The sequence below is a fragment of the Orycteropus afer genome, unplaced genomic scaffold (genome assembly GCF_000298275.1).
Source record: "Orycteropus afer afer isolate SDZICR_OR568_19922 unplaced genomic scaffold, OryAfe1.0 scaffold00142, whole genome shotgun sequence".
NCBI lineage: Eukaryota > Metazoa > Chordata > Mammalia > Tubulidentata > Orycteropodidae > Orycteropus > Orycteropus afer.
Genome location: NW_006921729.1, coordinates 4,522,432 through 4,536,337, shown reverse-complemented (window position 1 = coordinate 4,536,337; position 13,906 = coordinate 4,522,432). Strand labels below are relative to the sequence as shown.

General features: G+C 54.8%; 1 protein-coding gene across 1 annotated transcript; it reads left to right on the top strand.

The window, feature by feature from the left end:
- The first annotated feature begins 6,203 nt into the window (after window positions 1-6,203).
- On the top strand, window positions 6,204-11,705 carry XIRP1 (xin actin binding repeat containing 1). The gene has a single exon (XM_007945757.1). The coding sequence runs from the start codon at window positions 6,204-6,206 to the stop codon at window positions 11,703-11,705; it is 5,502 nt and encodes a 1,833-aa protein (XP_007943948.1).
- The last annotated feature ends 2,201 nt before the right edge of the window (window positions 11,706-13,906 follow it).

The following is a 13,906-nucleotide window of genomic DNA, read 5'->3' as shown; positions in this document are numbered from 1 at the left end:
CTATCAACTGCTCACTCTGAGTACCAGTATCCGCAGGGAGACTTAGGCCTGAACTTCTGACTGATCTCCAACATTGCTGGAGCTCTACTAGGATAGAGGGCCTGGCAGGGGAAGGCAACCCCTGGAATGTGAAGCAGTAGGGTCCAATAGGAGGGACTGTGAGAGTTAGGAAGCAGCCCCCCTTCCTTAATGCCTTCCTGCCTTTTGACAAAGATCAGCACAGCCATCCAACTTCAGTATATTTATTTATTCTCAGTCTCTTTCCCAATATTTTTTATGAGGGCTTAAGAGATAGATATCTCAGAAGGAAGATGGGGCAATCTGCTTCCGTAGTGATACTGCCTCGGAAACCCAAGGAGGGGTCGCTATGAGTCAGGTCCGACTCAACGGCACATAACAACAACAACAACAAGAGATAGGTATACAGTATGTCTGCCAAAGATACTTCAATAAATAATGCCCAGTTTGCTGCCTTCCAAAATAAAAAACCAGACTCATTGCCATTGAGTTGATTCCAACTCATAGAAACCCCCTTTGGGTTTCCAAGGCGGTAAATCTTTATGGAAGTAGATTGCCCAGTCTTTCTTCCATGGAACAGCTGGTGGGTTTGAACTGCCAGTCTTCTGGTTAGCAGTCAAAGGCCTTAGGCAGTATACAACCAGAGCTCCTGTATATCATATACTCCATATAAAATATATTTCACATATTATATTATGTATATATAAATACCTTTATATGTGTGTATGTGCTATGATTTTGTATTTATATATTTTAATATATTTTATAAAAGATAAGACTAATTTAATATTTTATATTAAAATATAAAATTACAAAATCATAGCAAACACACACACATAATAACAGCAGGCACTTGTGTAGCATATGCTACATGCTAAACACTCACATGAAACCTTTTCATATATTTTTCCATTCAGATCTCAAACCTGCACTGGAAAGTAGGCACTTTCATGATCCTCAGGGAGAGGCTGCTCTCAGGAGACACTGAAATACCTAGGACCCTCCTTCCCTGGTATTCTGATCTGAGAGACCTGTACACTGTGTCTCCCTGCCCCTCCTGGGGAGCAGGAGCTCTGCCTTTCCTGGGGACAACAGGAGCAGGAGGGGGGTAGTGCAGAAAAGAACAGGGGAAGTGAGCAGAGGGAGGAGGGGTGTCCAGGTGCCCCTGAGACTGATTCTGCATGACGGACATGACTCAACGGAAAAAGTGAGCAATGACTGGTATCCACTAGCACAGTGGGTGTCTGGAGTGTCAGAAGCAAGACCCCTGTCTGTCAGGTACTAGAATGCACCTGCGTGTTCTTAGGCATGTCCCCTGGGCTGGGCTTCCCACTTGGGACAAAACACTTTCCTCATGTCTTCTGTATATGGTCTCCAGACGCCCCTTACCACATTGTTCCTTCCTGTCCTGAGGGCTGGCACCTCTTGAGACTGCTAGGCCCCCTGGCTCTGGGCAGCAAAAGGAGGGGCAGGTGTGACCCCTCTTCCCCACTCAGTCTGTGACTGGAAAGCTGATGACACCAAGGTCAGAAATAACCCTGTAGTCAGCTTCCTTTATGCCATGCCTCCCCTCTTCTCCATTCCCAGAAAGTCTGCAGCCTGAGTCAGTCAGAAGGGAAGAGTCCAAGAGTAAACAAGGACCAGATCATCTGCTGCGCAAACTAGACAACCGGTTCAGAGGAATTCTTGGATCAACCAGGGGCCTGGTGAAGAGTTGGGAGCTGGTAATTCAGATGTCTCTCCCCAACATACAGCTTCACTCAGGGCTGTGTAGACCTGTGTGATGGGGTTGACTCTGACTCAAGGCAACACCACATATGTCAAAGTAGAGCTATGCTCTGTAGGATTTTCAGTGCCTGGTTTATCTGAAGTAAATCACCAGGTCTTTCTTCTAAGGTGCCCCTGGGTGAACTTGAACCATCAACTTTTCAGTTAGCAGCCAAACACATTAACCATTTGCACCACCAAGGGACTCATTGTGGTAAAAGAAAGGGAAATCTTTTTTTTTTTTTCAATTTTTATTGTGATTTGTGTGAAAGTTTACAGTGCAAATTCATTTTCCACACAGTTCATACACATTTTGTTTCATGACATTGACTGCAATTCCCCACACTGTAACAGCTCTCTTCCTACTTCTTCCCTGTAGTTACCTCTTCCCTGTGTCCTTCTTTCCTATGCAAAGAAGGGGAAATTTTTAGCCAGAAAGGAATAAGGGAGGAGAGCTGGGCCTTCCTCTGACAAACACCTAGACCAGAACAGGAGGAAGGGCTTGGCCCTGCCCTCAGGGGACATCCAGTCTCCTATCAACACAGGCCAGAAACAGTCAGAGGCCACTCAGGTGTCAGATGCCCCGACCTTATTCATGCTCAAATTAGTCGGGCAGCTTCACCCCGCACATGCATACCACTGACTCACTAGCCCAATCCTCAGATCAGACTTGGGATGAATGAAACGCTTCTTGGCCCCCTCCTCCTCCCCTGTCCAAAAGACTTGTAACTGATTCCCCAGATGGAAGAACGATTTCCACAAGCCCTAAAAATAACTGAGCCACTTCATACTCTGAACTTAGCCTCTCCTGCCCTCCCCCACTCGGCCCATCCCCCAGCCAGCAAGATAAAGGCAGCTGCTGGGGCTGGCAGGGGACAGAGAGCCAGAGGAGCCAGGGCAGCAAGAAGGCATCTGAGCAGGCAGAAGAGCAGGAACCCCAAGAAGAACCACAGACCCTTACAGACCACACCTGCCACAGATCCCAGAGCATGTGAGTAACTGGCCCCATGGTCCATCTGTGGCAGCTCTGGGATCCCTGCTGGATGCTGGGTAATGGTCCTCAGAGAAGTGTGTGTAGGGGTGGCTCCGGGTGGAGGAAGAGGTTGAGGGGCCATGTATCTGGGTGTTTGTGAGTGGAGAGGTCTCTGATATAAGGAATCCACAAAGCAGTCAAGAAAGAGTTATCACGAGCCCCGTGGGAGCCTGAGGCCAGGAAAAGGGACAGGCTATTACCAGTCTGCCTAGGCAATATCCAGACCAGCCTCCAAGGAAAGTGGCCTGGATTACAATTTTTAAAATACAGATATAGAGCTCTTCAGGCTTTAGGGCTTCCACTCAGTGTATCCCTCAGCAGGAAGGAGGGATGGAAGAGAAGAAGGAGGCCGTGGGGTGATGGGGAGTGGTACCTAGGCCTGAGTCTGCTTTGCCAGGACAAGTCCCCTGCCCAGCTGTTGTGGGCAAAAGTCTTGCCATATTTGGCCCTGGAATGTTTGCCCAAGGCTGGCCTGAGCCCAGCCCTCCACATCTCCTGGCCTAGGACCTGAGGTGGAGATGAGGTAGGGTATAGAGTCTGTCCAGGTTCTTCTCCAGTGAGAAAGGCCTTGACTAGATCTGGGGCTCAGGCTGGGAACTCCAGATCAGAGTCTGCAGATGTAAGAACAGGGCTGGGCCAAGGAGGAGAGCTCTGGGGCAAAGGTGAAGACACCTTGGAAGGCTGACCGTGCCCAAGGAGGCCGAGATCTGTATTATTTCATGGGGCTGAGGCCTCCACTCTAAGTCTGGTCACAATTCTGAAGTATGTCCTCACCCTCCCCTGCCCTCTAGAAATGTAAGCCTCACCCTCGGGCCATGCAGGGATGAGGTGTGTGTGGTGGGGGGGGTGTTGCAGAAGTCAGGGAACTTACTCCAGGCTTCACTATCACCTTGCTGAGTCCTTGGACAACTCCTTTCCCTCTTTGGGCCTCACTTTCCCCCATTGGAACAAGGGGTTAGGTTCATTGACCTCTAAGGGCCCTTAGGTCTGACATTCCTGGAGTCTTTGATTCTAGCAGTCTGTGACCCTGACAGAGATTCCTAGGGGTGGGGGTGGGGCTGGTGGCCTGCACAAGCCATCTGCTGAGGCCACAGTGGTGTTGACAGGATAGTCGGCAGGCACAGGTTTGCCTTTGGCAGAGGGTGCTCACAGGAGCATAGAAATTGCCCTGAGGGTTTGCTGAAGGTTTAGGAGTTCCCACTCCTGGGGCCTTTGATGTCTACAAGGGGACCTGCTGGGGTGGAGTGGGGCCAGCAGGCCTCGAGGCGCCCTCCCTCCTCCTGAGGTGGTGGTGAGGAGATAGTCTGGCTCCCACCTGCTGCCACTGTCCCTGCTACTATCCAAAGCCCCTTTGGCCAGGAGAGGTTTTCAGAGTCCAGTATCTGGTCTTGCTGCAAGCTGGGGGTCTGACATCAGCACAGGAAGCGGGATGAGGGGTGGGCCAGGGCTTTCTGGGGTGTTGAAGATGAGGGGTGCCAAGGTTTCTTGGGCCCTGACTGGCTGAGCCCAAGCCTTCCTCTCGGGCCCAGGGCTGCTGTGACGATGCCAGGGCCTCAGCTATATTTAGCACCAGTGCAGGGCAGAGCAGAGGGTCAGGAACAGCAGAAGGGGGTACGTGCTTCTCATTCTTTCCCAACTGGCCCCTGGTGGCCATTAGTACACCTGTCACAAGGCAGATAAGATACACACGGGACAGAGACCAGAGAACAGTTTGAGGAGTGGGAGGCCACTGAAGGGTCAGCAGCAGAGCTGGGGCAAGGCAGCTTCAGTGGGAAGCTGACTGATGTGAAGAGGGAGGAAGAAGAGGGGCAAGAAATTGATGTGGGGCTGGAAGGTGGGGAGCAGGGCACATGAATGTCTTAGTCTAAGTCCCTGCACCTAGAAGGCTCTGAAGCTGGGCTTGCTTGCACGTAAGTAGGGAAGAGTCTGAATGAGCAAGGGACAGGACTGTCTCTGCAGAAAGGACCCTGGCCCTATGGTCCCCCCTCCAGGTGTCACCCTCACTTTCTCCTAGGGGTGCATGCTGGATAATAGAGGGGCAGTATAGCCAGGAAGGGAGCTCTGGTAGTGCAGTGCCTAAGGCACTTGACTGCTAACCAGAAGGCTGGCTGTTCAAACCCACCAGCCACTCCTCGGAAAGAAGGTTGGGTAATTTAATTCCATAGTGATATTGCCTCAGAAACCCAAGGAGGGGTTGCTATGAGTCGGGTCCGACTCCACAGCACATACCAACATAGCCAGGAAGAAAATTTTATTCCCCATCCTCTTATTTCTTGGGGTCAGGTCCCAAACAAGGTCTGAAAAACCCAAGCCAGCACTGCCAGTCACTCATCCACCAAGATCCAACTCTTTCTGGGCCTCACTTTCCTTAGCTTTAATTAGGTACAAGACATTGGGTTAGAAATCCCTTGAGATCCCCCTGGATCAGACCTTCTGAGTTGTAGTACAGCGCAGTGGACTCTGACCTGGAATTCAGAATCTGACTCTGCCTAAGCGTGAAATATCTGGTGAACAGTTGTCCCTCCCTGACCCTTGATTGCTTCCTCATAGCATGGTCTGGGACCCCTACCATGCCTCCAGGAGCCTGGGAAAGGCCAGAAAGTGAGTTGGGAGCCAGGAGGTGAAGTTGCCAGCTAGCTCCCAGCAGAAGTGGCAAGGGCGCCCTCTGGTGTGCTGGAAAGGGATTTCCTGTCAATGGAAAATCAGTCACCAGTTTTGGGTAGTAATCCCACATCCCCCTGTTGGGTGCAAACAGTTAATGCAATGGGCTGCTTACTGAAAGGTTGGCAGTTCTAGTCCACCCAGAGGTACCTGATTATCTATTTCTGAAAAAATCAGTCACTGAAAAATGGAGCTGGGTTCTACTCTGAGACACATGGGGTCGCCATGAGTTGGAGTTGACTCCCAGACAATGGATTTCACCTCTAGATGGGACCCAATAAGTTCAGATTCACCCAGGCCACTCCCCTAGGAGTCTTCCAGGGGAAAAACACTTCCTTTGGAAAAGGAGCAGGCCTGGGACATGCCAAGATTGCCCACTGGTTTAAGAAACTCTAGTGGGGTAAAGGGAGCAGCCTCATGGTCAGTCGTGCCATGCCTGCTCCCTGGCAGTCCAGGTGACACTGGGGAAGCAGGGACCCACCTTGCTAGTTGATGTCATATTTCCTAAGTCCAAGGCTTGTCACGAACCTGACCAGGCAGATGGCAGAGTAAGCCCAGGCCTGACAGTATCCTGTCCACAGGAGAGGGAATCTCTGAGCAGGTATTATTGAGGAGCTACTCTGCCCTCTGGGCCCTGCCCCCTGCTCTCTAGCCCAGCAACCATTCCCCACCCCACCTGCAATCCTCAGTCCCATCCTCACTTCTGCCCTTTTTCCTCAGAATGATGGCTGATGCCCAGATACAGGTGGCCCCTACACCAACCATTCCAAAGGCGACCACAGAGGACCTGCCCCTGCCGCCACCACCAGCCCTGGGAGATCTGCCACCACCACCGCCCAAGGAGTCCTTCTCCAAGTTTCATCAGCAGCGGCAAGCCAATGAGCTGCGCCGCCTCTACAAGCACATTCACCCTGAGCTCCGCAAGAACCTGGCCCAAGCCGTGGCGGAGGACCTGGCTGAGGTCCTGGGCTCTGAGGAACCCACGGAGGGTGATGTTCAGTGTATGCGCTGGATCTTTGAAAACTGGAGGCTAGACGCCATTGGGGACCATGAGAGACCAGCTGCTAAGGAGCCAGTGCCAGGTGGTGATGTCCAAGCCACTTCTCGCAAGTTTGAGGAAGGTGCCTTTGCCAACAGTGTGGACCAGGAGCCAACTGGTCCCCGGGCCACGGGAGGGGACGTTCGTGCAGCCCGCTGGCTGTTTGAGACAAAGTCGCTGGATCAGCTGAGGGGCCAGGATGAGCCACCTGAGGCCACAGTGAAGGAGCCTGCAGCCAGTGGAGATGTCCAGGGCACCAAGATGCTCTTTGAGACACGGCCGCTAGACCGCCTGGGCTCCCGCCCTTCCATCCAAGAGCAGAGCCCCTTGGAGCTGCGCTCCGAGATCCAGGAGCTGAAGGGCGATGTGAAGAAGACGGTGAAGCTGTTCCAGACAGAGCCGCTGTGCGCCATCCAGGATGCAGAGGGCGCCATTCACGAGGTCAAGGCAGCTTGCCGTGAGGAGATCCACAGTAACGCGGTAAGGTCTGCCCGCTGGCTCTTTGAGACCCAACCTCTGGATGCCATCAACCGGGACACCAGCCAGGTGCGGGTGATCCGGGGCATCTCCCTGGAGGAGGCTCGCCCTGATGTCAGTGCAACTCGCTGGATCTTTGAGACGCAGCCCTTGGATGCCATCCGGGAAATCATAGTGGACGAGAAGGACTTCCAGCCATCCCCAGACCTTATCCCTCCAGGCCCAGATGTTCGGCAGCAGCGGCATCTGTTTGAGACTCGAGCTTTGGACACTCTGAAGGGGGAAGATGAGGCTGGAGCTGAGGCCCCACCCAAAGAGGAAGTGGTCCCTGGCGATGTCCGTTCCACCCTGTGGTTATTTGAGATGAAGCCCCTGGACACCTCCAGAGACCTCCAGGTCCAAGTGGGTCACCTGCAACGGGTGAGTCCCCTGGAGGGTGAGGGGCTTGTGTCCAGTGCTGGTTCCTCAGTACTGCCCCCTTCTCAAAGTGCCCCTGAGAGGGATGGGGTGAAGGGAGATGTGAAGACTTTCAAGAAACTTTTTGAGACCCTTCCCTTGGACAGCATTGGGCAGGGTGAGTCTCCAGGCCCTGGGAACAAGAGCACAGCAGAAGAGACTGATTCTTCTGGGCAGCCCCAGGGCACAGGGTCCCCAGTCTATGCCATGCAGGATGGCAAGGGCCACCTCCACGCCTTGACCTCTGTCAGCAGAGAACAAGTAGTTGGTGGTGATGTGCAGGGTTACAGGTGGATGTTTGAGACACAGCCCCTAGACCAACTGGGCCGACATCCCAGTACCGTTGATGTAGTGCGAGGCATCACCAGACAGGAAGTGGTGGCCGGAGATGTGGGCACCACTCGGTGGCTCTTTGAGACCCAGCCCCTGGAGGTGATCCACCAGCGAGAGCGGCAGGAACGACAAGAAGAAGAGGGCAAAGGTCAGGGGGGTCCCCAGCCTGAGGCCCCCCAAAAGGGCGATGTGCAGACCATCCGGTGGTTGTTCGAGACGTGCCCAATGAGTGAGCTGGCAGAGAAGCAGGGGTCAGAGGTCAAAGACCCTGCAACAAAGCCTGAGGTCCAGTCCTGCACGTGGATGTTCGAGCCTCAACCCCTGGACAGGCCAGAGGGCTCCAGGGAACAGCACCTGCAGGTTGGCCAGGTCCAGGCTGGGGAAAGACAGACAGCTGGACACGTCTTTGAGACTGAGCCTCTGCAGGCCTCAGGCCGGCCCTGGAAGAGACGTGCTGTGCGGTATTGCAGCCGAGTAGAGATCCCTTCAGGGCAGGTGTCTCGTCAGAAGGAGGTTTTCCAGGCCCTGGAGGCAGGCAAGAAGGAAGACCAAGTGTCCAGGGTAGTCCCTGAGTCCATCCCCGGGGGTGCTGTGCACAAGTTCACATGGCTCTTTGAGAATTGCCCCATAGGCTCCCTAGCAGCGGAGAGCATCCTAGGCGACAACCTCCAGGAAGAGCAGCCCATGGGCCCCTCAGGCAATGCAGTACTGGAGAGGCAGGAAACTGCCGCGGAAGGAACCCTAAGGATTCTGCATGCCACGCCTGGCATCCTGCACCATGGGGGCATCCTCATGGAGGCCCGTGGGCCAGAAGAACTTTGCCTTGCCAAGTACGTGCTCCCAGGCCCAGAGCAGGGGTGCCCCCACATCCGGAAGGAGGAGCTGGTGTCTGGCGAGCTTCCCAGAATCGTCTGCCAAGTGCTGCGCAGGCCAGACGTGGACCAGCAGGGGCTGCTGGTACAGGAGGACACAATGGGCCAGCTCCAGCTCACACCACTGAAGCTGCCAGCTCCAGGAAGCAGAAGGGGTATTGATGACCTGGACCCCAAGCTCCAGCAGGTGCTGGCACGTGGCCTTAGGGCCTCAGTGGTGAGGACTGGGCTAGTGATGCAGGAGACAGAGCAGGGCCTGGTGGCACTGACCGCCTACTCCCTGCAGCCCCGGCCAGCCAGCAGGGCTCCCGAGAAGAGCAGTGTGCAGCTGCTGGCCAGCTGCATAGACAAAGGGGACCTGAGTGGCCTGCACAGTCTGCGGTGGGAGCCACCAGCCGACCCAAGTCCAGTGCCAGGCAGTGAGGGGTCCCAGAGGCCGCCCCTGACTGACAGCATCATCCATGTGCCTCCCCTGGACTCCAGCCTGAGGATGGGATATTTGCAAGGCCCAGGGCCAAACACCTGCCCCCCACCACCCACTGGAAAGGCAGTCCCTCTGGCTGGGAACGTTGCAGCCCCAGCCTGCTTGCAGGGAGCAGAAAAGCAGGAAGACAGTTGCATTGGGCAAAAAGGAATGGCAACCTTGAGAAAGTCAGAAGGAGCCACGGCTGCGCCCCAGGGCCCCAGGGCCCCAGACCTCCAGGCCGCCATGCAGAGTCTGAGGGTGGCAACAGCCGAGGCCCAAAGCCTGCACCAGCAAGTTCTGAACAAGCACAAGCAGGGCCCAGGCCCTGCAACCACCTCCACACCCTTCCAGAACGGTCTTCTGCAAGCACCAGCTGTGACTCCTGGGGCTGCTCACAGCAATGCCAGGCCTATGGCTGGAGCTGACCCCAGGATCCCAGCAGCCCCCAGAAAGGTCAGTGGGGAACAGAAAGCACTGCCTGGAGGGCTGCCTGGGGGGAGGGTGACTGTTCAGGAAGGCATCTACACTGCTCAACCAGTGAGGACATTTGACCCACCCAGGGGTGTCCAGCTTTCTGAGAGGGAACCCCAGCCAAGGGACAAGACTACTCTCCCAGCTCAGACTCTAAGCCCCCTCCAGGGAGGTCTAGGCCAGAGTCTCGGGCCAGGGCGGGAAGAGCCTGGGGACTGCACGCAGAGCACCTGGGGGCCACCAGGGAAGGCGATGGCAGAAGTCAGCCTGGGGAGCCTCCAAGCTGCAGAGACCACCCTGAAAGCTACCCCTTTAGCTCACCACACTCTGGCCTCTAGGCCTCATGTTCCAGGTGCCAGCCTGCACTCCCATAATGCCTCTATTCCTCCTCCTCCTCCTCTCCCAGCTGCTGTGACAGGATCTGACTTCCCAGTCCGAACCCACCACCAAGAGGACTCCATCCAGCAAGACTCCGAACCCCTGCAGGACCCCCTTGTTCACCCCCATAGCAGCCCTGCTGGCCAGAGAAGCCCTGAGGGGTCACAGACAAAGACTCTGAAACTGGAGCCCACCACACCCCCAAGGAAGAAGCCCCAGTTACCCCCAAAACCTGCCCACCTATCCCTGATCCACCCTCCTCGAAGGCTGCCCAAGCCCGCAGTTCTGTCTCCCAGATCCTCCTCAGAGGTGAAGCCAGAAGAACATAAACAAGGTGAGAGAGATGCAGCCATCCTTCAGATGGCCAGGGTCCCCACTGCTGCAGGTCAGCCTGGCCCCCAACATGGCCTCAGCACCATGGGCCCCAGAGTCATTGAGAATCAGGCTTCAGGCAGCAATGCCCAGAGCCCTGAGCCCCCCAAACTCAAAGCTCCCAGAGGTAACCCCAGCTCACCGCAGCAGGGCCCCATCCTCCCAAAAGAGCAGCCCAAGGAAGGTTCACAGCAGGTGGCCTCCAAGAGCCCTGACACTCTGCAAGGAAGCCAACAAGAGCTCCAAGGCCTCCTGAGCCACGTGCAAGCCCTGGAGAAGGAGGCCATAAGCAGTGTGGATGTGCGGGCACTGCGGAGGCTCTTTGAGGCTGTGCCCCAGCTGAGAGAGGCTGCCCCTCAGGTGCCTGCTGCCCCCTGCAAGCCTGAGGCCTCGGTGGAGCAAGCCTTCGGGGAGCTGACACGGGTCAGCACGGAGGTTGCCAGGCTAAAGGAACAGACTCTTGCCAGGCTGCTGGACATTGAGGAGGCTGTGCACAAGGCCCTCAGCTCTATGTCTAGCCTTCAGCCTGAGGCTAATGTCAGAGGCCATTCCCAGGGAACCCCTAAGGACCACAGTACCCACAAGGTCAGTGTTGTGCCTAGCAGTAGAGCTAGGCCAAACTGGTCAGTTCAGGAGGCCAAGGGTCAAACTGGGGTCAAGAGCCAAACCGAGGCTGGATGCTATCCTGAGGTCCAGGATCAAGCCACCATAAGAGATCACACAGAGGTCAGAGGTCAAGCAGCCTCCACCGCCCCTCCAACCAGGAGGCTGGAGATTCTGAGAGAAGACACAGGCCTCCCTCGGGTCTTGCCTTCCTACAGAGATTCTTCCTCCTCCCCAACCTTCATCTCCATCCAGTCAGCCACAAGGAAGCCTCAGGAGGTTCCCAGCCCTGAGGGCAGCTCCAGTGATACAGTGAAATGCACTTACCTGGGCCAGAATGTGAGCCAAGCCCTACTCCACCAAGAAGGTGCCCAGGATGAGGCTGGCAGGAAGGAGGTTACCTGGTGCTCAGAACAGCTGGAGCCTGTCCCTGCCTTAGCCAGCCCCCTGCCCACTGGGAGGCAGAAAAGTGTTCTGGAGCTGCAGACTGGGCCGGGAGGCTCCCAGCCTTACGGAGCCACAAGAACTGTGACTGAGCAGTATGAGGAGGTGGACCAGTTTGGGAACACAATCCTAACGTCCTCCACCACCGTCACCAAGCAAGAAGAGCCGTCCAGGGGCCCGGGCCCCTGCTTCGGGCTCCACACCTCTCCCTTGCTGCATCAGTTCCTGCACAGCCCAGTAAGGCTCAGCAGTGGCCTGGCAGACCCTGGGATGGTATGTGTGTCCTGCAGCCACTCTCAGCCAGCCCCGCAGTGAACTCCCTGCCTCCCACCATAGCCTCCCACCCACCACTGGAGAGCCTTCTTCCGGGGCCCCAGAACTGAGGTGGGTACCTACCTACCTCCAGCACTCATGGGGCAAGGGCCAAGAAGAATGGGCATCTTCTGAAAATTGTTATGGGAAGTTTATCCCTCATCTATTCTATCAATAGACTCAGATCTTGCAAGGAGGGAAGAAAGGTCGGGAAGAGCCCACAAAGCAGCAGCACAGGCACAGGAGTAGGATGAGGGTTCCCAGCTGGAGGATGTGATATGCACAGACACGTGCTCTGCACACGGGCCTGGCCCACACACAGACACAAGCATGTGTGCACACTGCTGCCTAAGCTGGAGACCCCCTCCGAGTGCTCCTCTACCCGCAGCCTTTGTTTCTTTTACTATGAGTCTGAATGTTCTCAGCCATCTGCTCCTTAATCTCTGTAGAGAGCCAGAGCCAACTGAACATGGGATTGGACTGTGTTTGGGATTGGTTTGAGGGCCCAGTAGGTCCTGGTCACCAGCTCCATCATCACCACCTCCATCGTTCGCCCCATCCTGGTGGCCCAAAGGTCACAAAGAGAGGGTCAGCAATCAGCAATGTTCCTAGAAGCCAAAGCACTGCCTTTCTCTGCCCTACACTCTGCACCCCAAATAGGAAGGAGACAATCTGAATAAATTCAAGTTTTATTCTCTGCTCTGTGCATATCAGTTTGTATATCCTCTCCAGAGTATGTGTCCTCACTATGGGGAAAATAGCTTTGGTTGCCAGGTGCCCCATGTTCCTGACAACAGCAGTGTTGGAAGGCTCTGAAAAGCCACCCCTTCACGCACTATCATGGCTGGGAATAAGAAAAGCCTTGCTCACTCCCTTGTTCTTGTTCTTCTTGCCTTCCCCCTCAACATACACACACACACACACATACACACACACATACACACACACTTCTGCCCCCTCGACCTCTGGCCTCCTCACCCGGAGGGAAGCCAGGTGGTTCTGGAACCTCATCCCACGGTGGAATCCAGCTGGAATCCTGCCCCAGAGTAGGAGAGAGGCCCAGGCAAGCCTGGGAAGAGAGAAGGCCTCAGGCCAGGAGAATCCTGGTAGCTGACATGGCTGGACCACTACTCCCTGCTCAGGCCAGATGTTGTATGTCGAGCAGGGGCAGCTGGGAAAGGGCTGTGGATAACTCCCAGCCTGGAAAGCCAGAGTGATTTGGGGAAGGGCCCTTTTCACCTTTTTTTTTTTTTTTTTTTTAAAGTATTGAGTATATGCTCTGTGGTTCTAAGCAATAGGGACACAGGGGTAAGGTCCAATGGGACCCAGCTCTCAGGGAAGTGCTTTTCTAAGATGAGGAGACAGCCTGAAAGTACAAATGAGAAATCAGTTCAGGAACGATGTTGATGTACCTGGCCTGAACATGGAGAAATGAAAATCGGGGAGGGTGGGGGGAGCCTGCTAGGCAGAGGGAACAGCACATGCAAAAGCCCAAAAGTGGGAAGAAGCTTAGGTTCTGGATATCCTAGGTATCCTACTAAAGGAAAGGGCCATATCCTGCCCTCCCTCTCACAAGTTTATGTGGGAACTTGCCCACACTTTGCTTCAATGGAACAAGCAGGTATTCCAGTCTACCTTCAGCCCAGGGCTCAGCTCTCCTCATCCCTCTCATTGGATGTAAGGGGTGCTTTCTCCTGGGGCAACAGAGATCTGACCCCATCTCCTGTCTTCACCCCAGTATCTCTGGTGCTATCATAAGTGCCTAGAAGGCACTCCATAAATGTTAAACAAATGGGCATGTAAATGAAGGAAAGCATTGAGTGAATTCACTGATTTACCCAACTTAAATGTACTGAGCACCTACTTTATGCCAGGTTCTGTTCACAGCACTGAGAATAGAGAGGAAGAAGGCAGAATTTATCCCTGTCCTCATGGAATTTCGGTTTCAAAGGGGAAGATATACAATATGTAATCAGTTAAAATAACTTCAGAGGGGAGTAATCCTGTGAAATAAAAAACAATGTCAGTCAATGAGGGGGAGACGGATATTGCTTTAGCTTGGGTGGTCGAACCAGATAACTCTGCGGAGGCTACATGCATGACGGAGGAGCCAGTCTGGCTGGCTGGAGATGGCCGCCTAGCGTAAGAGTGGGGTGGCGGAAAGGGCGCACCGGTGGCGGAGTTTCCGAAGGAACGCAGCGACC

What these genes read in the sequence shown, in the direction of transcription:
- XIRP1 (XM_007945757.1), top strand. Translation starts at nt 6,204, where the DNA reads ATGGCTGATGCCCAGATACAGGTGGCCCCTACACCAACCATTCCAAAG.